General features: G+C 40.6%; 1 protein-coding gene across 1 annotated transcript in view; it reads left to right on the forward strand.

The window, feature by feature from the left end:
* Positions 1-26,201, forward strand: part of L3mbtl3 (l(3)mbt-like 3 (Drosophila)) — a gene marked incomplete in the record, with an annotated part of 113,739 nt that extends 87,538 nt beyond the window's left edge. The window contains 4 exon segments of the mRNA XM_013516682.1: positions 7,109-7,188; positions 17,521-17,690; positions 17,940-18,002; positions 25,319-26,201. Coding sequence (XP_013372136.1) covers positions 7,109-7,188; positions 17,521-17,690; positions 17,940-18,002; positions 25,319-25,462 — 457 coding nt within the window.
* Between the last annotated feature and the right edge of the window lie 543 nt (positions 26,202-26,744).

Below are 26,744 nucleotides of genomic sequence, written 5' to 3' on the forward strand. Positions count from 1 at the left end.
GGTTTCTACCCTCGATCCGATCTCTCTCTCCATACAAATCTAATTTTGCCAGTCACACCAAAATCTAATTTTGCCAGCCTGTCTGTACACTATTAAACAGATGGGAAAATGAGCTCACTTCAATTATGAAACTCTAAGCATATATACATGTATTTACTTTGCAAAACTGTCACACAGCAGAATGAAATTAATTTAGAGTCTAATTCTAAAAGATTATGCAAGTTAATTAGTAGTCTTGGGGAACTTGATTTTGGCTCTTGGGGTTTTCTGGTCCCTCAGGCTTGGTGTAGAAGAAGAGAGAAAGTCATTTCAGTCCCTCAGCATTCATTCCCTGGCTGTATCCATAGGCTGCCCGGTAAGAATTAGGAGCTGTGAAAGTTCTGAAATATCCCAGCTCTTGGGACCCTGCAACTAAGCCATGCAGTTGTTTGTGTGCACCAGAGAAACTCAGTGTTAATGAAAGCGCTCACAGTTCTGATGCCAGCCACTGGGACAGCAAGGTGGCCATTCAGAGTGCAAGGGACAGCTGAGTGTTACTGTTAGGTGACTGTGAAGTTGTTGGAACAATATTACAGTGGGATCCTACTTTGTCTCCTTGAATATCACTGGTCCCTACTCGGGAGACCCTTCCGTATGAAGCGGAAAAGCAGTAGCATCTGTGCTCTTTTCTGCAACAACAAAAACATCCTGCAGTCTGACTCTTCTTAGGATACATTATCTTTGCTTTCCAAATCTCACTGTGTTAAGTAGAGCTTCTCAGGGCCGGGGTTATAGCTCAGCAGCACAGCATCTGCCTGGCAAGCACAAGGTCATGAGTTCGATTCCTGGTACAAAAAAAAAAGAAAAGTAGAGCTTCTCATTTCATAGGAGGATTAATTAATTGCAGGGTGAGTTTATCTGGAGGGTTTCTCCTTAGTGTCTCGAATAATATTCATTTTATTCACTCATTTTATTCTTGTTAGTATCTTCCTTCACTAGCATATGTTCCTTATGCTGAATTCTAATTGAAGAGGCTCATTAATTAAAATGTTTTATTTTTAGTCATTCGATAAGGATTAAGCCATAGTTACCTCTCCTGGGCCTTATGTATGAAAACACGAGTCACTAAAACTCGCTTCAGTATCATTGCAGAAAGAATTTAATTTTTAAAACTCCTTATTCAGATGCTAACCAGACGTAAGACTTTTGTTCCACTGGGTTCATTTGTGTTCTTTCTCAGTCCCAGCATAGGTCATGGTCTTCTTGTCCTGAAGCTTTCAAGCTTCTTCCTGTATGGGAGGCATTTTGGAGATGGTAAGGTGTAACCCATTAAGATTCTCCATCTTTGACAAGCGCCCTGTGAATGGTTTCACTCCCAGAATAAAAAAAAAAAAAAAAAAAAAAAAACCACCCTCTGGAGGTAACTCTGGAAATAGAAAGAAGTAGACTTTTGACATTCAGGATTTTCTACAGCTCATCCTAGCATTCTCCGTATTTGTGCTTGTGGGCTGGTCCTTTCCGGTCCTCACGTAGGCCCTATGAGACTAGAGTAGGCCACTTTGAAAAGAGAAGAGTGGGTTTCTGGCTTAGGCAGCTTCCCGTCACTGGAAAATACATGACACAATCAACTTCAGCTTACAGGAAGGGAGGAAGGCTCCATTTTGGCTTATGGTTTCAAGGGTCCAGTCCATGGTTACTTAGCCCCAGTTGCTTTTGAGTCTCTGATGACACAGCCCCTTTCAGTGAGCACGTTATTTAAAGCCAGCCAAACTGAGGAGTAGGCTCTTTGCACTTGAGCTGTGGCCAAAACAGCCATATCTCTGAGGCTGGGCTGGCAATAATGGCACAGTGCAAGCTTGCCAAACTATAGAGCATGTTTTTATCTACACTTCGTATTCTACTACTTCCTTTCCTGTTGGATTTAGAGAGGTGGCTAAAATTAATCCAAGTTAATCTAGCCCTGAATTGAGACAAAATAATGTATTGTTTCATACTTCTTTCAATATTATTTTTAGCAGAGTATGGCTGGTTGGAACATAATTGGGTAGGGATTGTTTTTAAATGGAAAATAAACAACTTGAGGAAATACACTGTGTGCATTCAAATGCCATGCTATTCCTAAGCATTTACTTTTCTCATATTTGTTTCCCTAATATTTACCATAAGGCTTAATTAGAGAAAAATAGGAAGACATCTAAAATGTGAGGCGTAATCCCAGAGAAGACTGCTGACTCACAAAGACTACCTTTTCCATCCAAGTGGATTCCACTGGGTTAATTAAAAGCCTAAAGAGTACTTGTAAGATTTTGCTATTGCTCACGAGGAGTTGGTACATGTTCATAACACACCTTAATTCTTTTTCATCCCCTCCCCTGTCTTCCCGCTGCCTCCCTCCAGCTGTTGGCTCCTTGCCATTTATAAAAGATCTATCTCCCTCTGTCCTATCACCTTTTATTTTGCTCTTTAATTTATTTATACCTGGACTTCTCACATGAGAGGACCATATGATATTTAAGCTTGTATGTCTAATTACTTTCCCTAAACATCATGGTTCTTGAAAAATTCTGAAATCCCTAGAGAATTTGCTGTATTCTGGGTACCTTTCCCTCAGCTAGCTCCTTTAACCTTCATGATCCCTCAGGTGGTAGAGGTGCTATGTTATAACCCCATGCCACACATGGAGAACCACTTCGGGTCACAGGCCCCATGGCTGTTGAGGAGTTGACATGGCATCTAACTTAGGCAGCCTAAGATCTTTGCTCTGCAGGTTGCTTTAATACTGAGGAAAGAAGCTGAAGGAGAGTGGATACCAGCAGATAATTTTATCCTAGTGTGTAAGGAATTGGTGAAATGTAATAGCTGCCATATTTCATGTCCTGCTCACATGCCTGCTTCTTTGCTGAGCAGTGTCAGTACATTGTTTTATTCCATCTTCAAAAAGCCCTGTGAGGACTGATGGTCCTCATTTTATAAATGACACCTTTGAGAGTGTGCCGAGTTAAGTAGCCCGCTGCTGAAGGTCACATGGAAACAGTAAGTAGCAGAGCTGAATTCTGGGGCAGGTCTGCTTCCTTCCAGCACCATGTGGCTGACCACGGGTGCTGGGCTGCTTCCACATGTGGAGATGCACACCTGTGCCTCAGGAGCAGGTGCACCCACCTCAGGGATGCTATTGTCTATGGCAAGTATAGAGCTAGGAGAGCTAGTCAGGGAAGCTTTGTATTGAGCAATACTAGAATATTAAAATAGAACATAAAATACTTCTGTTCAATTTTTAAAAATCTGTCAAGAAGCACCTCCAATGTTATGCTCCAGGGTATGATACCATCCCAGACATTTCATATTCTGATATAATCCTGTTTCATCTGTAATTGACAGAGACTGTAGCTGGGATAATTTTTAGGACATTTAAATTCTAGAGCAGAGGTTTCATTTTTGTGCAGAGAATGAAATCCCATCACAGTATGTATTCAACCAGAATTAGGGTAATGAAATTTTTAACCCTAAGTAAAGAAAAATAATGGTTGCCCAATTGAGAAAACAATTTTAATAATAAAATGTGAGACAAATAAGGCTATGGAGTTAGAGTCTTCATTCCTGACTTTATCAGTGCAGGGTAATTTGAAAGGAAGGTTATGGCGTAAGAAGGCATGAGTCTTTTAATGCTGTAGAACAAGGTGTGTTCTGTATTCTGGAAAAACACACGTGTAGAAATTAAGGAGTAATGGAATCTAATTATGGATTTTGGTGTCTGGAGACCTCGTTCTATAAAGCACTGTGAAGCTGGGTTCTCTTTGTTTCAGTGGTTGTAAGAAGAGAACCTTGCTGCACGGACTGGTATAAATATTTGGTGTTAAGAGCTCAGGCATGCCGTCTCATAGTATGTTCCCAAGAACGCTAACTTTCTTTTATTAGTATTGACAACTTCCACATGTCCCGAGGTGCTCAATTAGGGTTCTGCTGTGTCCACCCATCTGTTCTCAGTCCCCGTTGTAATAGACTGTGGACTGACCCCTACCCCCTCCCTGCTCTAGCTAAGGAAACAGCATATGGAGCACAGCAGCCTTGTCACTTACTTCGTTTCAGAGAATTCGCAGAATCACTTAGCACATTCGATGAGCAGTTCTGGTAGAGTCCTTCGTTTGAATTGTTTGGTAACGATAACGAGCTGTGTTTGTATGTACCCAGGTTTATGTGGGTCCAATTTCAAGAAACATCATGATTTAAAAACATAAAAGTGAAAATTGAGCATGCCTTAATAAAGCAGCATATGTAAGAGCACATGGCTTGCACTTTCCATCTCTTATGGAATTGATTTTGGTAGATCTGGTCAGAAAGAAACTGGGCAAAGGGCTTTATTTTCCTTTTCTATCTCTCTTCTTTCCTAGATAGAAAGTCATCTTTTCCTTACATTTCAGGAAATAAGCAAATGGCTTGTATTTGGTCATAACAATATAAAAAGAAATTTTTATGTTTAAGTCTAATATCTTTATTTTAACAAAACTTACTTTAAGGAACGGTATACCTTATTAAAACCACAAGTGGTATCCATTGGGTATCAGTGGGTACTTATGATCATACAAACATAAACACAAAAGTTACTAATTTTAGCCTTTTATTTTGCTTTGTTCCTCTCTTTAAAAGAATAGCAATTCAGCCACCCATCAAAGTCTGCAGGAAAGCCATAATAATTAATTGGAAACTTACTTTCTTTGACTCTGGGACATACTACCTTTTAGTTATATCACAGCAATATGTGATTGCCCCTAATAAATATTAATAATTAGCCACCCAGAAGCATCTTTTCATTGGCCACAGCACTAACTAGTATAGAATTTGTGAGTTGAAAGAATATTACAAGGGCTGATCAAAAATATATTGTGCTTAAATTTAAAAAATTATTACAGGAAAAGATACACTGTCATTAATCTTCAAAATACTACCCCCTCACTTTAAACATACTTATCCCATTGCTTTTGCTACTTCTTCAAGCAGTTCTGGAAGTCCTCTTTCAGGAGTGTCTTTACGAAGTATGATTTTTAGAAAAACAGTGATTTCTGCTACTGAGCCCCATCTAACGAAAGTTGGGCTCGAAAAAACATTATGGTGTGTCCTCATCCCGCTTATTTGCTGTACCTGGTGTTGTGTGATCTTTGGCTCTTCCCCAAAATGGTCATAAAGGTCTGGGGATGTAGCTCAGTGGTGGAGTACTTGCCTAATGTGTGCAAAACCCTGAGTTCAATTCCCAGTACCACCAAAAAAAAAAAAAATCATGAGAGCTAATTTTTGTTTTGTTTTGTTTTGGTATCAGAAATCGAACTCAGGACCTTGTGTTTGCCAGGCAGGTGCTTATGCCACTGGGCTGTATCCCCAGCTGAGCTAAATGTTTTGAATTAGTTCAGGACATTATGGCAGCAGTGCAACTAAAGACCCTCACAAAAGAGGAATTCCAAAGCTGCTTTAGAGTGGTGAGAATGATGGGATGAGGGTGTTCAGAGTGAGGGGAATATTTAGAGGGGAACTGATGGCAGTGGGTCTTTTACTGTAAAAATGTTCTAAATTTGCCATCGTTTCTAATTATACTCATTATGTACAATTCACTATAAAACAAGTTTGGAAGTTCAGGAGTTAATTTCAGCACACAATGAGCCGATTTTAACAAATTGTAATTAGCAGGTATGACTTCAGCACTTTTTCCAGAGAAGACAAAACCTTCTATCAGCAATGACCTTGGTCCACTTATCAGTGGTAGTCTTACCTTTGCTTTTACCGTAGCTCTATCTCCTACTTTCTGTGATGTGTCATTGACCTAATATTAAACTAAAATGCTAGGGGTGCTCTAAATGGAATAGATTCATTAAAATCCTGCTTTGGCACCTTCTGATTTTCTTGAAAAAATGTATTGTCATTGCTTAATAACTGATTCTTCTTAATTCTCAGATGAACACAGATAGTCCTCAGCAATTGTGACAAGTTGTTTTTAGTATGAACTCAGCCAAAGAGCTCAGGTTCAAATGAAATTTCACATTTGCTGATAGATATAATCTTTGTTAAAAAGTCGTATCTTTATGTGTGTACTGTGTTAGTGTCATAGTGTTACAGTAATTTCACATGGAAAAAAAGCCAGTGCCTTTGTAATTAGAACTGTAGAGCTTTTATACTTTGTTGGAGCATTTTGTTTTACATTTATTTTTCTTGTTCTTAAACTTAAGTTTAAGCATGATCTGGGTCAAAATAATATAAAGCACCAAAGTGATACCCTATCTTAGAGAAAATTACAAATTAAGGTTTATTTTGAATATTTTGAATGGTGAGAATGAAATATATTCAGCTGAAAAATCTTAAATTTCTGCAATTTTTCTTTTCTTTCTCTCTCTCTCCTTTTTTCTCTTTTCTTTCTCTTTGAGGGAGGGTTTTACTAGGTTGGTAAATTGCCTAGGCTGGGCTCTTGAACTTATGATCCTCCTGTCTCAGCGTCCCAGAGAGCTGGGGTTACAAATGTACACCACCATACCCGTTTTCTTTAACATTAAAAAGCCACAAAGGGTAAAGCTCAGAATTAAGATTTTAATAAGCCCATTCCATTTTAGAACATCTCTTACATGTTTAGTTTAGTATTAGGTCACTACTGGTCAAAAAGAGGGAGAATTACTTCAGCATGTGGACTTGACCCTAGACTTCGGATTGATTCCCATGGGCCGATCTCAACTTCAACCCCAATCCCGGGGCTGAGAGGAATAAAGTCACGTAGTAAATAGTGGAGACTTTGAAAACATTTTCCTTTCTTTAAGATGAAGTTTGCCAAAGAGTACAAATAATATTGCTCATGAATTCATGCCCAAGTAACAGTTGAATTATTCAGTAGTCATGTTTTTCAAACAAGCTCATCTTAATATTATTGTTAGCTTTAAAAATCTCCTTTCTTAATAGTAATCAAAAATTGATAATAAGGAAAGTAGACATTTATAGATGCTATTAATATTAATAGATTTGTGCTAGGACTCTAGAGCCTTTCTAGCATTTTAGTGGTACTGTTTGTTTTAAATTAACAAAACAGTTGTTAAGATGCAGGTTTGCACTATTTTTTTTAATGCTTCTCTAACTAAATCTCCAAACCTGTTTTTCTCAGAGACCAGCAAACTGAAGATGTCAAAGAAGACTCTGAAGAGAAAACAGAAAGTGAAAAGAGGCCATCACAAGAAGCCAGAGGTAGCCATGATATGCTCATTATTGACAGATATTAATATTAATACTCAGTAATCAAAAGCTTGAGTCCAAAAGATATAGTTCAGTGGTAGAGTGTTTGCATAGGCCCTGGGTTCAGTCTCTAGCACTGCTAAATAAATAAACAACAACAAAAAAAACTTAACTGGAACACAGCAGTCACATTTATATTAAAGATAAGTTTCATTTGCTTGGCTTATTTCTTAATATAGGCAATAAAAGTTTATTGTTAAGCATAAATATAGTATGTAATTCATAATGGTACAGATTTACCTGTGGCCTTTATTACAGTATCTTTCATCTATCAGGACAACACCATATAAAGTTCAGCAAGACATGGTCTTTGGCTCTTGTCGTACAGTTTCTTTCATATTATTGGTGTCCTTTGTTTCGTATGTTTAAAACTGAATCCTGGACGTATTCTGAAATCCAAACAAAATACAATCTTTAATGTAATACCACAAAATGAATGGAAAATCATTTGAACAAATGTTCCAAGTTGTACTGGAGAAACTAATTTGTCTCATGGCTTTGTTTAAAAAACAGTGATTTAATTAAGCAGTGAGGATACTAGTGGTTAGTCATAGATTATATTTGTAATCCAAGTATAAATATATAATTATTATTTTTTATAAGAAGATGTTGGTCTGGTTATCAGCTTAATGATTGCTCCCGTAGACTTTGCTTTTCAGGTGTATTTTTTGTTTAGATTAGTAGAGAAGATTTGAGAATAGCACCTAATGACTGCCTGCCTGCAATGACCTGTTCCATAATTGGTGGTCTATTTTCTGTATCTGACTGTCATAAAGCAGTAGATCTAAAAGTTATGTTCAGTGCTGTCTTCAGCAGGTTTCAAGGTGTGTAGTGTGGCGCTGTGTACAGACCCTGCAGCCAGCCAGGGTTTAATCCCTCCGCTACCATATCCCAGCTGTGTGATCCTGACCGTGGCATTGAACACCTCTGTCTGTCACGTGTCTGTCCAAAAGGCTGGTGATGGCCTGTCTCCTTCATGATGATGATAGAGTAGTACCTTATTTGCTTGGAACAGTGCAATGTAGTATATGACCATTTTAAAAGTCCAGTGCGTTATCCATTGTGCCTCAGAGCCACCTTGTATGACCACTTGAAAAGGGACAAAAATGCTTAATTTACAGAGATGTAGTTGTGAGGGCTTCAGGCTTTGTCGTGAACATTAGCACAGGAGCAGTTAAGGTCACGATCTTCTTTCAGGTCACGATCTTCTTTCAGGTCTCAGATCTGCCACGTATGAACTGTGTAACTGTGCCTCGGTTCTCTTGTGGAAAGTTGATGTGGTCCTCGTGTCACATTTTTCAATTATCCTGAGGCTGGAACTGCATCCATAGCTGAAGTGTCTCCTATCATTAGTAGCAGGAGTACCCGGGAATATGTCTCTAATTGTACATTGGCATATAATCATGGAAGGCCCAGATACAGTCAGAACAAAGTTTTCTAGGTTTGGAACTGTTTGAAGAAATAATGATTTAATAGCACTTTGATTTGATTTAGCGATCTATTTAAATTTTTATTTGCTAACCCAGTTTTGATTTTTTTTCTTGAAAATTGTCTATTTAATGGACAGTTTCATATTTAACATTTGATGTACCTGATATCTCATTTTTAATAGTTTTTAACTTTTTCTTAATTTGAGTTACCTGAGCTTTGTTGTGTAATTCTTTTCAAAGAAATTGCTAGAACTCTATATAATTCTTTTTTGTTTTGGTTTGATTTTTTTCCAGTACCAGGAATTGAACTCATGACCTTGCGCTTGCCAGGCAAGTGCTGTGCTGCTGAACTAAATCCCCAGTCCCCTCACATGTAATTCTTAATTTTATGGTTTTTCTATGTAACTTATTTTTATTTTTTTTTTTTTTTAGCCATAAAGCCTATAGTTTAATATCCATACTTTACTTACTGTCTTACTTTTTTTGGTGAAAGAAGCCTCGTAAAATAAGTTGATTTGAAAACTGCACTTCTTTTAAGTGAGATTGGCTTATGATTTTTTTCTTTATTATCTCATCTAGTTTTAGTCCCCTAAAATTAATTTGATAACTTTTCTTCTTTTTCATATTTTTAAAATATTTTAATAAGACTGTTTCATAAAATAACCTTATCTGTAGTGACATCATGTTTCCTGGACTTTACATACTGTCTTTCTTAGCTTTAGGTTTCCTTTTCTTTTTTGAAATGAACAGATTCTTTGCAGAATCATTTTGTATGGGAGAGACTTGGATTTCCCTTTCTCTGTTTCCTGTCTAGTGGAGTGTTGGCCATGGGCACCTGAACCCCAGGGGCTCTCAGTCCTCAGCCAGGTGTTGTCGTTTGAGGATTTGCATTCCTTGGTGACACTGAGATGGCTCAGATACTAGTCAGTGATGTCCTCCTGCCTCTTTGGGCTTGGCAGAGCTGTGACCTCTCACCTTTGACTGTGCTCCCTGAAAGCAGATGCAGAGAGTGTCCTGGGGCAAGTTGGTGGGAGTTCTTGGGGACAGCAGCAGTGACAGAGTGAGAGAGACAAGGCTGTGTAGAATGAAAAGGTGAAATACGACATAATTACAGCAGAGACCTCAACAGGGCCATGACTGCTTCAGAGCCATCCCAAGTTCAGGCATGGGAACTTGGCCTTTCTGTCCTGGAATTGCCAACCCTCAGAAGGTGGCTGGGGTGGGGCGCATATCCTTGGCGAGGGAGGCTTAGGACGGTTCCTGGAAGAGAAGGCAGCCCGGGCCATCAACATCCAACCGTGGGAGAAGGAGCGTCGCAGTTCTGCAGGGTGAGCCGAGCGGCCTGCACAGTCCCAGTGCCTCCCTCCAGCTGTGGCACTTCTGTGTTTTCCTTTAAGGAAAATCAAGCGGAAAAGAAAGAAAAAAAAACAAAACGCAATATCATTTCACTCATTTGGGGTGAGGCCAGCCAAATTGCATTCAATCTTTTGGCGTTAAAAAAAAAAACAAAAACAAAAACGAACCTGACTCTTCAGTCCTCTTTCACAGAGGTCCCCGGTCACCTTTAGTTCTAGAAAGCTTCCTTTAGTAATAGTTTAGATTATTGACTCCAGTCCATGGGTCTCTTTCTCGACTGGTCATGCCTGTTGTTCTTGGGTTGAAGTCAAGGGTCGATGTTCAGAATATCAGTGCTTCCCAGGATCATTAAACAAGCAGTGAGCTCAGTTCGTGCTGGAGCCGGGTCCCTGCCAGGCCAGAGGTTTCCCTGAGATTCTGGGTCTCGGGGAACCCCACAGAGTCACAGCTGCGGGGTGGGGAGGTGACCGTCATCAGCGAATACGGAACTACTCTATTATTTTCACAGCACACACACTGTTCGGTATTGTAGACGTGTTTCTCAAGTGGCGGTAGCACACTTAACCTCTCGTTCTCTCAAGTGTGCTGTTCACTGCCTTGAACACAGATTTCCACACAGTATGTTTTATGTTTCTGTAATTTGCTCCACTGGCTCGTTCTCTTTTCAGAGCTTGCTTCTCTGTTTTGTAGAGGTGATGTCCCCTGTGGCCTAGTAAGATCATGCAACTCTTCTGTCAGCTAATTAGGGCACTTCTTCTGATGCTCTCTGGAACATATTACCAGAACTCCACGGTGATCATCTCTTTTGTCATTTTTGAGTCCAAACAAAGTTCCCCATGTTTTTTTTTTATATATATATAAAGAACATTTAGTGCTCATTCCTCCCCTTTGTGCTGGGCAGAATTTCTTCAGATGAAAGGCTGAAGGCCCGGGAGGCGTCCACTATGCCGAACCCCTCTCTGGAGCTGAGTGGGTGCTTAGCGGTGTTTATGCAGTTCCATCCTCAGTGGTCGAGCGGCCTTCCAAACCCAGCTGGGCTGGGGCACTGGGAAAGCAGTAAAAAGCCCCTTGCAAGAGAGGAGATGGAGACCTCGCAGCCACTGGAATTTCCTTCCAAGGCCAGTAGGATCTAAGACCCAGGAGGTCCATGAGAACTGTTTCTTTTGGAGTCTTGGAGCAAATTGCTTTGAAAAAAAGAAACTTCTCTCTAAAAAGACATTCCCCCTAGTGTCATCAGTTAATTCAATTTAATTTAGTATAACTATGTATGATTACGAGCCCCCTTTGACGGATTCCTGCCATGTTGAGGAATTTGACCTTTAAAGACTTTTACTGAATATGATTTGCTGTTGCTGTTGTTCTTTGTCTCCTTTACCCAACAGGAAAAAGAGCTCATTCCACTCTTGTAGAAAGGCTCATTAATAAAGGTTTCTGTAAATCAGCCTTCAATTTTCTTGTATTCTTGCAGAAGGTACGGTTGTGTTTTCCTTCCTACAAGCAGGCTTTTTCATGGGTAGCTCCTGTGCGCAAAGAGTTAAATAGTATTTTGTTATGTGCAAGATTCTCACTTGAAAAAAATCTGGCTTCGTTTTTGTCTGCAGCATTTGGTTTCTTGTTTTGATTGTTAACCTTGAAATGATTTTCAAACTAATCTTTCATGCTTGAGATTAAGTTTCTTGAAGTTAATTGTATCTCTATTCCTCGGTACTTCAAATCTATTTATTTTCCCCTAACACATACTGGTACCCTTTTATATTTAGTCATTGGTTGGTAACCCTGTTTTTAAAATATGTTAAACAGTTGTATCTCCTTCTGCCTTTGCACTGAATGAAGATTAGTCTAGATGGTTTAAAGACTCGTCTTTACTTTTGCCATTTTGCCTCCAGTATACATCCATTTTTTACCTTTCTTTCGGGAAAAGAGTAAGTTCACTCTTTGCACGTGCTTCCTATGCATCAGAAACTGGGATAAGCACTTAGAAACCAGCATGTAATCCTCACAGCAGTGCTGTTAAATGCATTCAGCCAAGTTATCAGTGACAGAGGAGGGATTCGAATCTACTTTACCAGGTTTAACTGCAGAGCTCACCCTCTTGATGAGGACTCTGTATTTTCTATCAGGACGCAGAAGACCTAGGATGTCCTGGGGTGCCCTGTCATGACTTCCTGTCCACAGAAATCCTGGGGTAGCTCCTTGTCTTGCATGTAGCTCCTTCGTGTTGCTGTTTGACGCTGACACAAGGCGAGGCATTTGGAGATTGAGGTTTCATCTTTGTCACTGCCTTAGAGGATCAGGAATGAGTAAAGCAAACCAAGTGGAACAGGTGAAAAAATAGTTCGACCATAATAGTCAACATTTATGTCAAGAAACTTTGCAACTACAGAAAACTCCTTAAAGTTATCTTTTCTTGCAGGCAGATGGTTTGAAAGGAGAGTGGTAATAAGTAGAATGCTTGTAAAACGGCAGTGGCAGAAATGTCTTATGGGACAAAAGGCTGAGTTTTCCAAGGCTATTGTATACCATCAGACCTACCCTTCTTACTCTTTGGTTTTTTCTCTGGTACCAGGAACCGAACTCACGACCTTGCGCTTGCCAGGCAGGCGCTTTTGCCGCTGAGCTAAATCCCCAGCCCCCTGAGCTAAATCCCCAGCCCCTGAGCTAAATCCCCAGCCCCCTGAGCTAAATCCCCAGCCCCCTACCCTTCTTACTCTTGACCCCAAGCCAGCTATGGAGCCAGTCTGTTCAGATTGATTTTAGTCCATATCACTTTGTTAAAAGAGAAAACCTGGAGTCACCTTCCTGTGCAACTCAAGGAATCAAATACAGATTCATTCAGATGAAGTTACTTTCTTCCTTCTGGACTGAAAGCACGGGAGACAGTGTATTCTGTGACACAAACACTACCTTTACTGGGCTTGTCGGAAATAACGCTGGATCCCAGGGCATCAGTCCCTATAGAAGAATCAGCAAAAGAAAGGAGAGACTTAGAGTGAAGGATTTCGAGTTGGTACTAGGACTGGACTGCTCTATGTGTGTGAGGCCCGTTGGCAGTATCTGACTCAAAGACATGTAAAAGTCCCACAAATAGAGATAAGCTTTAGATTTTTAGTCATCTATTTAGGATGACTTAGGTACTTTTCTAAGGAATAATGTAGGTATATTAAAAATGATTTGTGAATAGTATAACTTTCAACAAGAAACAATGGTGTTTCAGTGATGACATGAAAGGGCTCAGAGGTAGAGTTACAGGATAGGAGAGGAGGGGTTTGAACACACCATGTATTGAGCAGCCACTACACAGATTACAAAGTAAACTCTGTTGTTCTACCCTGCTGTGGAATTGGGAATCTTGCCATTTTATGTAGCCTGTCTTTTGAACTATACAGAGATACTACTGTGTTTCAAACAACTACTAAACTTTTGGGAATATTTTGAGATTAAAGGAATGCTTTCAAATTATACTGTGTGTACATGTGCATACGCACGTATGCGTGCTGGAGATCTTGTACATACTAGGCAGATGCTCTGCCCCAGATTCTGTCCCCGCCCTCCTCCCTCTTTTGGGAAACAAACAATGAAAAATCTTGAACACTGGGTGATTTTTAGAAGAATGAAAACAAACACAGAGGTTTAGACATTTAGTTCATAATAGATATTCAGTAAAATAAGATGAGGATCTAAAAACTTGAGATTGGTTAAGTCAAATGTAGAAGGGGAAATCTTAAGGACTTCAGAAATTAAGTGTTTGAAGACCTGAAGTCTTTCCTATGGGGTGACAGAAATTTTTCTGTATCAGTGGGGGCAAAACCAGGACTAGTAGATAGTAGTTCCAGTAAAATAAATGATGGACACTGCATAGTTACTTCCTAACATTCAGAGGAATTTAAAATTTAGATTAGGTTTTTTTTAAAAAAATGGTACTAGATAATTATGATACAACAATAGGAATTGAATCATTGTAAAAGAAAGTCTGTACAATTTATAACAGCATCAGAAAACATCAGACACATAGGAATAAATTTAACAAACATATGCAAGATTTTTAGTGAAAATGACAAAAGATTAGTTTTTAAAGAAGACACAAAAATAGGGGGATATGCAATACTTGTGGATTGAAGAATTGCTATTGTATACTCTGTCACTTCTCACCAAATGTATCTATATTCAGTGGGAAACCTAATCAAAAGCATTTTTTTACACCAAATTTTGAAATTAATATAAAAATGAAAGGGAGCTAGGCTAGTCAAGGTAGTCTTGAAGAAGCCATTATCACAGACTTCAGGACACTTAATAGGTGTGAGTAATTGACTGTAGTTGAGGTAGAGAGGCCAAAGTACAAAGAGAAACGGAGATCCACATTTATGTCTATAAGAAGACCTGCACTGCATTGCAGTGGGGAAGGAAACTGTGATTGAGCAATTAGGAATCCATGCAGAAGATGTACTAATATTGATCTTTACTTCATAAACATACAGAAAAAATATTTCAAATAGATTGTGGATCCAAATATGAGAGGTAGGCCATAAGGTATTCAGAGAAAACCAGAGTAGGTATTCTTTATGATGGAGGTCAGCAGTTATTTCTTCAGTAGACATATAAAACACCATGAAAGGAAAAATTATAAATTAAACATAGTTAAAAATTTCTGTTTTTCAAAAGACCCTAGTAAGAGGGTAAAAAGAAAGACAAAGTAGGGGAGATACTTATAATATATGTTCCAACAAAGGACTCTCATTCAAAGTTTATATATATGTATTTATATAAATTTACATATATTATATATATTTAGGTAACATCTATAAATCAATATGCGTGAGATAACACAACCCATTGGGGAAAAAATTGACATAAAACATCAATGTGCACTTGTCCTATATTCCGTTTCTGTCCAGAGTGACAGGTCCCAAGAATAAGGTGCTGCGGATGAAAAGAAAAGCAAGAGAAATAAGAAAAACAAGAGAGGCACAATTCTGGGATCAGGGGGCTTGCAAGCTCTCAGACTGCAGCCTGGATTACCAATCTCAGTGACCTTTTATTGAGAAAGAACAAAGGAAGCAGCTAGTACAAAAGGGCAGATGTCAAACATCTTAGCAAGGACGATACAACTCAATTATCATAAGTATGAGATTTGACTTAGTAAACCATCATGTTATCATTCCTTCGGGCATGTCTCAGTAAAGCATTTAGTGTTGACCTGGTGGCTTTCCACAAGGACACAGGTTTTGCAATCTTATCCTTTCCACCAGTGCTTTTGCTGGATGCCCTCCAGAACTAAACAATCACATGGCTTGATCAGGCCTGAGGCAATACATTGAAAGAGTAATTAAAGAATGTCCTTCCCCACATGTAACCCAGTACTCACGAGGCAGAGCCAGGAGGATCTTAATCTCAAGGCCAGTCCTGGCTTTATAGTGAAACCTTATCTTAAGAAACTCTAAAATTAATAAACACAACATTGTGTGTCCTCAGTGCTTTCTCTAACTGAAGAATGTCCTTTTCCACATGTACTTCACAAGAGAGAGCCTTAGTATGGACCCTAAACTTAAGAGACAGTTGTAAATGGCAGTAGTCACCAGTATAGTTGTGACTACAGTATATATCACTGTGCACCCCCATAGTGGTTAAAGTGAAGAAGATACACGAAGCATGTGCGAGAATGCACACTAGTGGAGCTCTCAGGCAGTTGGCGAGTGGACATTGTACAGTGGTTTTAGAAAACTGTCAGGATTTGCTAGAACTTACTGTACACAAGTACTATGCCCTCAGAGCTCTGCTCTTTAGTACTTATGCCCAGAAGTGCATACATATGTTCACAGAAAAAGGCACGTGCAGCAACAGTTTTCAACAGCATTGTGGGTCATATCAAAAATGAAAAAAAACTCCACTGTCCATGAGCTTCAAATTGACTGTTAAGTTTTCCAGCCATGAAAAACCACACACCAAAGAGAAAGTGAATTACAGCTAAGGCAGCAACGCAGATGAGTCTAATCATGCTGGCAGAGAAAGAAGCCCATACCAGTGTTTCCATTCAAGTACAGCTCGGGACAGGAGAAATGATGGTGTGGGAAGGGGACTGGCCGCCCCTGATGACAGGAGGAGTGTGAGTGGGAGGATGTGCTGATGTTTTATTTTTGTAGTTGTTGTTTATGTTTTTATCAGCCGGTGTTTGCAGTACGTAGTGATCACATTCGCCGTAGGCTGTTGGTGCATGTGCCGAACACATCTTAATCCCTCCTATGTCCATCCCTCCCCTTCTCCCCTTTCTTCCGTCTTCTGTTTTTTTTCCCATCTGGAAAAGATCTATCTCCCTGTTTCCTGTTACCTGTTTTTTATTTTGCTCTTTGTTTGTACTTTGGGTTTCTCATGTGAGTGAAACCATGTGATATTTAAGCTTGTGCATCTGATTTATTTCAGTTAGCATTATGGTCTCAAGGTGAATCCGTTTTCTTATATAACTCAAACTTATCTTCCTTTATAGCAGAGTAGTTTGATCCTTTTGGTGGTTAGCTGGGTATGTTTGCTATGAAAATTCAAAAACATTTTCTGTAATCTTATTCTTTAAGGAGAAAAAAAAAATCTTACTTGATTATATTCTTAGAGATGCAGAAACCTAACCTAGGTAGCAGCTTGGCGAGGATTTATGGTAGAATTGAAGTATCCTGTGGCCAGTTGGTGTGACAGGGTGGTGGGGTGGTAAATGTAGGCAGGTGCTTAGGCCTTTCATCTGCGGGGCTTTGAGGACTGGTTTCCAGAGAAGGTTTCTACTCTAAAAGGAGACCATCCTTGACAAGCTCTACGTCAAGAGTCCCAAGACAAAAGTCATTTGCTAGACAATGAGACAATTCCTCTTTGAGGAAGGCAGCAGCAAACTAGGTTTGTGTTCCAAAATCTAGCACATAAATAGATTATTGTATAGTTTTAGTTTCGATCATCACGAATAGTGACAAACTGGTTTTCTTTCTGCAGTTTTATTTTTATTGCAGTAATTTATCTCATTTACTGGCTGTTTAGCAAGTCAATACGTTTAGCAAGTTGGAAAGAACAAAGCAAGGCTGAGACAAAAAGAGAGAACAAGTAGTAACTATGCCTGGTACTCGGTTGCTACACTTAAACAGACACATTGACAACTGTTACCTTTAGGACATCCAGCGTAGAAAGCAAATAGTTTCCGATGGTGAGAGTTACTTTCCTTGCCCATAAAACATTTCTTATCTGAAAATAAGGCACATTTCTTATCTGAAACGTCTAAGGATCACCACTGGACCACATAAAGCCGAGTGTGTTTAATACTGGGTATGGCAGCATGTGTGTAAGTAGAAGGTACAAGCTGTTTGCCGAGGACAGAGGAGAGTGTCACCATTCAGCGAGTAGATGTTGGAGGAACCAGTGTTTTAACTATCCTGTCCCTTCAGTCTTATTGTGTGGGGGAAATGCGTGGCGTGCAGGACATTTTTGCTGCTTCTCAGAGTGTGAATTCGCCTCTGCTTCAATCGATCAGGTGCCCGGGAGGAGCCTACCGTGCCGCAGGCGCAGCGTCGGTCAGCTCTGTTCCTGTCCTTCAAGTCCCCCATCCCGTGTCTGCCCTTGCGCTGGGAGCAGCAAAGCAAACTTCTTCCGACGGTCGCCGGGATCCCTGCCAGCAGAGTGTCCAAATGGAGCACAGATGAGGTACGTAGACCATGTATATAAAATTTGCTCTTTCCTTAGTCTATCAGGTGTCAGATACAGTAGTCTTGGATTAAAAGGGGGGTGGTAGACACATTGACTGTAGGTAGGGTATAGCTGAGTTTTTTCTTCTTCCTGAAATAACAAGAAATTATTCTGAGAGAAACGTCTAGGCTCAATGTTTTAAACATGCAGCATTTAGCAGATTCTGACTTTTTTTTAAACTGAAAGCATTGATGTTATTTTTGACAGGTGTCAGAATTCATACAGAGCTTGCCTGGCTGTGAAGAACACGGAAAGGTATTTAAGGACGAAGTAAGTGCTCCACTACATTGCGGGATGGTACTTAATGAGATCAGAGCCCTGAAGTACAGAGGGCGGGGAACAGTGTTGGATTGGCACAGACGGGCAGGGATGAGCTATGCTGAAGTTGATGAATTGATCTATAGTTGTTTAATAGACAGCGTTCATCATTTGTAAGAATATCTTGTGGAAAGATGAGATCCAAATGAATATTTATAAGTACTGTTTTCTGATTACTAGACTCACTATAAAACCCCCACAAAGCTTAATAGCATGCATTTGGGCCATTCATAACATAGATAAAAAGCCAAAGAAAGCAGTAAGCAACATTTTTAATAAAGTAAAATTAGTTCCCATTATTTTATTTTAAAATCTAACAATATTGAGAATAACTCATTTTATGCTTATAATAAATAACATTATTTTTGCTGCAAACAATCCCTTGGGTCTTACACATTTCTCAGTAAGCTGTATTATTTATGGTGAAGGATTACTTTTGAAACTTTCTTACAGTAAAAGGTACAAGTTCCCTTCAAAATACCCCCCTACACACACACTTCAAATACATTTATCTCATCATTCTCGCCACTTTCTGAGGCAGTTCTGGAAGTCTTCTTTCCAGAGTGTCTCTAGTTGTACTGTCAAGGCTGTCTCGATGTCCTGAATTGATTCAGAAAGGTTTATCTTTCCTGGTCCTTTTGACTTGGGGGCAGAGCCAGAAGTTGTATGGAGCCAGCCCCAGTGAATGCGGTGGCCGCAGACACACTGCAGTGTTCGTGTGAGGCTGCCTTTCCATTAGGTAGCACATAGCCACAGCACTCACCATATTTTTGATCACACCTTACAAAGAAACCCATAGAAGAGAATTTATGGAACTGCTTCAGAGAGTGGCAGGAACAATAAGAGCAGTGTGTCAAAGTGAGGGAGAGTATTTTGAGGGGGATTAATAGTGATGTGTCTTACTGTAATAAATTTTTAAAAATTACCATATGTTTTGATCAGCCCTTGTATAAGATATTTGTCAGAGTGTGCTTGGAGGATTATTTTATTGACTGTTTCCACAGAACTTGTCCAGAACTTCAGTATAGGGGATGATTAATAATGATCACTTACATGAGCAGCAGAATTAAAAGGAATATTCCTTTTTATCAGATATGATCTGATTAGAGGGAGGAATACGCTTTCTAATTACCCTAGAAGTGATCCGATCAGGAGCCAGTAGGCAACTTCACTGGAGATCTGTAAAGCTAAGCCCCTTTGCTGGTGTCCGCTCCAAGCAGAGCCGTCCATTATCGTTCTAATTTTGGCTCTGGGTAATGCTGCTGTGAGGCAAAAAATAGACTGAGTAGCCTCAGAAGGCTTTCTGCAACATCTGCCGTCCACAGCTACACACATGTACACCCACGTGCCCCACCTGTGAACCGCATCTGTTAAGAGTAGCGCACTTTCAATTAGGAGCACTGGAAGGTATAAGGGCAGCTGGGAATCTAGCATGTGGTTGTCAACCTCGTTATATGCTCAGATGCAGTTTGTGCCTTAGACGTACGCCTGATAAGATGCACGGGGACCTCACTCTCAACATCTCTTTTTGGATGTACACTTTCACTGCAAAATGCCATATTTTCTTTCACCATGATCTTTAATTGCCAGGTATTCAGATTTTGAGTTTCTTTCCCTAACTCCTGAGTATCTGTGCAGACCCCTCTCAGTGAATTTTCTATCCCTGAATAGACTTAGACCCAAAAAGCTGCCATTCCTTCGAGGAGTCATTAATTTTGAAAATGATAGTTTTTGAAAGTAGATTTATGGTATATTTTATAAATTCTATTTTTTATTCTGTTGACAGCCAGATAATCCATATAGATCTGCTTTATTATTTAGTAGAGATTCAAGTTCAAAATGATGTTGCATTTTTTTTCTTTTCCTTTTCTTTTTTTTATCCCTTTCGTGGTATTGGGGATTGAATCCCGAGGCTCCAACCTGAGCTACATCCACCAGCCCTTTTAATCAACGAATTAATTTTTTTTTTGAGACAGAGCCTCAATAAGTTGCCCAGGATGTGCTCATATTTGCAGTTCTCCTGCCTTCACCTCCCAGGGACCTAGGATTCTAAGTGTGCACCATCATGCCTGGTTGTGGTATTTCTCTGAATGATTTTTTTATTCATGGCATGTAAAAAATAAAAAAGAACCATATACTTCAGGTATACAGTGCCACAGTATACAGTGCCACAACAAATTCCTGTTGCAAAGAAGAAGAGCAGGAGGATAGAAAGAACGGGACTAAAGCAATCCTGAAACCCAGCAGGGCAACATTAAATCCTGTAGTTCTATGTCCAGCACCCAGGACCAGTTGTAGTGAGATGTGAGCTCCAAATGCCTTGTGTGGCCCCATCCTTATGGTCTCTCTCGGGCAGGCTCTGCTCACTGCCTGTTGCCTTCCTCAGCAGAGATTCCACATTCCTGGCATCTCCAACTTCCTAGGTCTCCACTGTACTTTTTACTTCCCCCTCATAGCTTCACACCCTGTTCTTTCAGGGGCACACTGCTTGGCCTCCCAGGCCTTCTGAAGTCTGGGTGGATGTCTTCCCTACAACTCTTACATCCTGCATGCATCCAGAACCAGCACCATGTGGGCGAGGCCAAGTCACTGGCTTGAGCAGTAGGCAAGCCACCTTGGACCATCGATGCAGAGGCCCCTGAGCGCTTACATGGCTTAACACTGTGAACCAAATCCTGGGAAACTAATACCCTAGCCAGCCCTTTTCAAAGAGGGTGCCCTGGAGTTCTCTTCTCAAAGCACAGTTTTTCACTTTTGCACTCCTGAACCACAAAGTATAGGATCTTGCTGGTTCTTCACATGGCCTCAAGGGATCTTACCTTTCTTATTGTCCTGATGTAAAGTACCTGGTTTCTTTTTAGTGCTGATTTTTTCAGCAACCAAGCTCTCTTCTACTCCAACTTTACAGGTCCTATCTTTCTTGCAAATCTGAATACTTTTTAAATGGGCTTTTTGTACTTGTTTCTCAGTGTAAATCTTGCTAAGCTGTACCCATATCACAGCTTAAACATTGGGCTGTCCGGAAATTTCTTCCGCCAGAGGAATTGCTCTGCTATACTTAACCTCAGTCCCGCAAGAAATCTCAGGGTATAAGCAAAACATAGACAAATTTTCTTCCAGAACATAACACACATGGCCTCTAGTCCAACTGCCAGTGGAGTCTTGTTTCCCCTGAAACTTTCTGAGTCTGGTTTTTACCGTCTGCATTTTCTTTAGCATTCTGGTCTTCTGGGCAGTGACTAGAATCTTCCACTAAGCTTAGGGGCTTCCATGATTCTAGGGCTGTATCTCTAAAACTTCCTAAACTCCTTCCATGAACCACTTCAACAAGCTTCTAAGCCACATGGTCCAATGGTCACAGCAGCCATCAGATCTGTCTTAATCACTTTCTCCTCATGGGACACAATACCCAACATGCACAACTTAAGGAAGGAAAGTTTATTTTGGCTCATGTTTTTAGGCTATAGTCCCTGGCTCCAAGGCAGCATAGCATAGCAGAGGAGCATAGTTAAGGGAAATTTGCTCACATCATGGCAATTAGGAAGCAGAGAGAAAAGGAAGGAGCCCGAGAGGGAGCCCATACCCTTCCAGGTCACACCAGTGAGCTTCCTCCCCTGAGCAGGCCCCAACAACAAGTCAGGTACAGTACCCCCATGGCCCATTCCTTTTACAGAAGTCCACCTTGGGGCATACAAGGAGCCTGGGGAGGAGGTCAGCTCGATATAAACTGTAACAAGACTGCAGTCTTTGGAGTCTCTCTTCAGGTACCACGCTTCCTCCAAGCCAGATCTTTCTTCAGAGGAGCAGAACAGTTAATATTCTCTGCCCAAATGTATCATGCAAGCACACACTCCTTCACTCCTTCATTCATACATCTGGTGAAAGTTTGCTAAATTCCTACTTTGTGGATGTTACTCTGTGAAATGATTTGATGAGAAGGATGCTTTAAAAGTCGTAAAACACAACTCTTGCCTAGGATTATCTCACACAATCTATGGATATTGGTCTGAGTCCTAGAGGTAAATCATAACAAGTTTAAAGTCTTACAAGCAATCTCTAAAAGGCAAAGTAGATATATTAGGAGTAGCTATTGTTGGAAAGCATCCTTAGCTCTTGTTTTCCATAGTGCAAATCCTGTTGAGTATATTTTTAATGCATGAAGATTCTGGCTGTACCTTCATCACTTACGTGCTGGTGTGAAGCACCATGATCTCTCACGGGGATTCATGCAGTAGCCTCCTGATGGGTCACTCTGCTCCCCTCTCTACTGCCCTGCAGGCTTCTCCCAGCACAGCCCAGGTGACCCTGCTAACATTGAAGTCAGGTCATGCCCTGCCCCCCATTCAGCTCCTTCTAGGAGTTTCATATCTCAGAGTAAGAGCCAGAGTCCTGACAGCCCACAGTCTGACCCCTCTGTACCTCTCTTGCCTTCTGGCCTCTGTTTACGCTGCCCCATCAGTTCCACACACCAGCCTCCTTGCACACCCAAGATTGTCCAGCCTGTTCCAGTCCTCCGTCTGGATGGTCACATGCCTCACTCTGCTCAGGTGCTGGCATTTCAGTTAGTCCTGACCTGACTGTCCTTGAAAGTGCCATCTGCTGCCATATGTGCCCACTCATCTCCCCTACCAGCTCTGTTTTCTCATAACACTAATCACCTTCCAGCGTACTAATGGATTTGTTTGTTTATTGCTTATAGTCTTTTTCTCACTACTAGAATGTGAACTCCACAGTGTTTGCTTGCTTGCCTGTTTGCTTATTTTTTGTTTGTTTGTTTGTTTGGGAACTGGGAATTGAACCCAGGACCTCAAGCTTGCCAGGCAGGTGCTGTGCTGCTGAGCTATATCCCCAGCCCCTTAAAATGTTGAAATCTTTTTTTTTTCCTTGGTGGCACTGAGGGTCAAATTCAGGGCCTTGTGCGTGCTAGGCAAGCACTCTACCACTGAGCTACAGTCCCGACCCAACAGTCATACATTTGTGCTCTGACAAGGGCAAAGAACGCGTCACTGTGACTTAGAGTCGGAGCATTGGAAGAGAGCCTGAGCCCACAGAGGAGGAGCAGGGAACAGAATGAGGGGCCACTGAACTCCAAATCCCTTTTCCTCCTTTGGGGCCTTTAGCAAGACCCTTCCTTTCTGGAGTTAGGCGCTATATATGCATTGCAAGAGCAAGCAAGAACTAAGCTCAAGAATGCCTTGCCGGGATCACTGTTCTTAATGTGCACTTTCTTAAATTAAGTTCACCTTCTTCCTGTTGAGGCTTGTCCTGTGGCTGTACATCAGACCAGCTTGTCTGCAATATACAGAGCTGGCCCTGGCTTCTAGATGTTTTTTCTTTGCACTATAAGCTGATCAGTAATAATCTGTCAAACCTGGACTTGCTTACCCACTCCTCAAATCTCGGCCTCCCATTTCTTGGGATGTTATCATTGGTCATTTATCACCTACACTCTTCTGTGGATAGCAGAGAAGACTCCAGTGGCTGCTGCTGGCCTTGGACAGGCTCCAAACCTGTAATAAACTAATAAATCTCTGTAATTTGCCCTTTGGAAAAGCAGTGTGTTGGTTAATATCTTCATTAAGGCCTGAGAAGGCTTCTCTCAGCCTGTCCCTGATCTTGAGGTCTGCCTCGGGTGGGGAAGTGTTAACGGTTGTACTTTCCTCCCTGCTCCGCTTTGTCAGGAGAGGTCTGTCACAGCTCAGGCAAATGACACCAGAGCCGGTGTCTCTAAAATCTCGGCACCCCTCATACCTCCCACAGAGTTGGGTTTCCCATTGGAATGTCTTCCTTTCTAGCTCACTGTAGCAGCATGTCTTCACTGAAATTAGCGAACTTTTCCCCACATAATTAGTATTTGAAATCCTATAAGATTCTAGTTGTTAATGACAGAAAAGACCATACAGGAAATTTAGATTACAGAGATTTGTGTTCTAGGTTTTTGGAAGAAAAGATCTTAAGAAACAAGCCCTTAATTGTAACCCTTTATTTAGCGAACTGTGCAGAATTCAGTCTACTAGTTTCCTAGCGCTGCCATAACAAATACAAATCAATGGCCTAAACAGTGGAGATTTATTATCTTACAGTTCTGGACACTAGAAATCCAAAGAAATCTAGAGGCCAAGTGTGGGCTGGCTTGCTTCCTACTCGGGACTGTGAGGAAATAATCTGTCCAGGCCTCTGCGTTCAACCTAGCGATCATGTCCTTTTGCCTTCCCTCCCTGCATCTGTATGTCCAAATTTCCCCTTTTCTTTCTGTGGACACCAGTCATTTTGAATTACAGATCCACTCTACTCCATTGCAGCCTCACCTTAAATTGCATATGCAATGACCCTATTTGCAAATAAGATCACATTTTAAGGGGCTCTGAGAGTTAGACATCAACACCTTAATTTGCAGGGGATGATTCAATCCCATAACTTTTAATATATTGCTGTCATAGTTTCTAATGTAACAGAAAACAAAAGTGTGTTTTACTCTTTGTGCAAAGTGGGAAAATCCAAAAGGAAGTGTGTGAAGGCAGCAGAACTCCCCAGGAGCTGAAAGTCATACTAAGAAAAGAGAAACCCTGTTGTTACGCTCAGCCTGCCAAACCAGACATCGTCTTCTCAAGGTTGTCTCTGAACCCCAGAGTACTTTACTGTAGAAGCACAGAGTTTTTATCATCGGAGAGGCGAGGCCCAAGTATAACTTCGCAAATCATGATAATGCAGAAGAACCTGTGCTCTTAAAACTGTCTCACATTCTTCCAAGTATGATGTGGACTGCTGTTCCTCTGTATCAGAAATCTATGTGTGGCTCTGCTGGAAATAAACATTCTCTTTCTTGTTTTTTTCCCTTGGTGGCAAAGGCTAATTTTAAAAAATTGTTGGCATATAACTGATGGTTCACTGGTATTCTTTTGGTTATGTTAACAGACATTTGTTTGTTTATCCTTTCTAATTTAAAAACCTACTGTGATGTGAAGTAGATTTGGGACATCCTAGATTTTTCCTTGTTCTTCTTAATTCAGCACCTAATTCAGAGTAATCATAACGAACACAGGTACCTTCCATTTTCGAGTGGATTGAATCTTTAAACAACCAGAGTCCATAGGTGGGTGAGCTGCTTTAGATAAGACAGCTGCATATATCTGGAAAATGTTGGACTCATGAACTCCCATGTGTGCCTTCTTAATCACTGTAGAAGTCTGCTGATTATTTGACCGTGGATATTTACCGCGACACTACCTCCAGCTAATTCACATTCTTTTGTTTCTTCCCTGTTGTAGCAAATTGACGGAGAGGCATTTCTACTTATGACCCAAACGGACATTGTTAAAATTATGAGCATTAAGCTGGGCCCTGCTCTCAAAATTTTCAATTCTATTCTGATGTTCAAGGCTGCAGAGAAGAATTCTCACAACGAACTTTGAAGATGGTGAACTCTGAGTACCATCAGCTTTCTGCTTTACAGCTCATGTTTTATTCAAAGCACAAGGACGGTTATAACTCTTAAATGAGAAGTCTCCAAAACTCAAAAGAGCAACACTATCGGATTATTTATATTCCTCGAGAGACAATATATATGAATTCTTAAGAAAGTGCGTGAGCTTTTAACCAGGTACTGTCGTAAAACAGTCATCTTTTGGTTCTGTTCACTGAGCTAAATTTATCTTTGTAAATCTTTTTGTGGCTGGGGGGTGGGGGAAAGGGGGGACTTCATTAATTATTTATGGATAAGGGGGGCAGAGTAAGAACTTTTGGCATTTTGTAAACATTGTTGAATTCTCTTTCATGTACACTGTTTCTTTTTCAATGCTTTCAGAAACCTTTTTATATAATTGAATTTCAACTTATACCAAATTAGTCAAAACCTGGCTAGTTTAGCCAGCGGGACTGTTACCTGTATTGTTCCTTTTGTGCCATATTTTGAATTGCAACATTATGCTAAGTATAACTTTGCAAGTCATGATGTCGCCCAGCTGCTTGTCATCTTTTGGTGGGGCTGAATAATTGTAACTCTTACTTTTCTTCGGATCAGTGTTTTGACTTTTGCACGCATTATGAAATGTTCAACAGATTACTTTTCACCAGCATCTTTACTATAATTACCAAAAACATGTATATAAAAGAATGGAATTGAAAAATAAAATATATCAACATAATAAACTAGGTAGTGGATATGAGTGGCATCAGTCTTGCACGCCAGGGTGCCCATGTGTTTACAAGAGTCCGAGGGCATTGGAGGAATGTGTGGTTATGTTCGGGGCATGGGAGGGTTTGTAAGGATCTTGTACTATATGTGGCATTATCTTGAGCTTTTCTCTAATTGTCCTGGAGGTAACTGGTGCTTTTCAGGGATGAAGGGCTCATTCTGTTGCTTGATGCACTAATCCGTAAAAAGCCATCTCGAATCTTGCAGTGTGCCCTACTCCCAAAGGTTTTCTTCAGGGCTGGCTAAAGAGAGTGCATTGATTTTACTGAACAGGGAAGGTGTGAGGGAGCAAGACTGACACACAGGGAGTTCTCGGTACTCACACATGAGGGACGTGAGTCCCAAAGCAGTAACCCGAGATCCTCCATTCCAGAGCAGTCCCTTCTTTAAAATATTTTGCCTTGATACATGAGCATTCAGATGCACTTTAAATGAAGACCCTTTGACTATCTGTAAACTGAGAGCTGGCAGTGTTTCTTTTATAAATATGTATTTCTGAG

Source organism: Chinchilla lanigera, unplaced genomic scaffold (assembly GCF_000276665.1).
Source record: "Chinchilla lanigera isolate Chin_1 unplaced genomic scaffold, ChiLan1.0 scaffold00035, whole genome shotgun sequence".
In the NCBI taxonomy this organism is placed as follows: domain Eukaryota; kingdom Metazoa; phylum Chordata; class Mammalia; order Rodentia; family Chinchillidae; genus Chinchilla; species Chinchilla lanigera.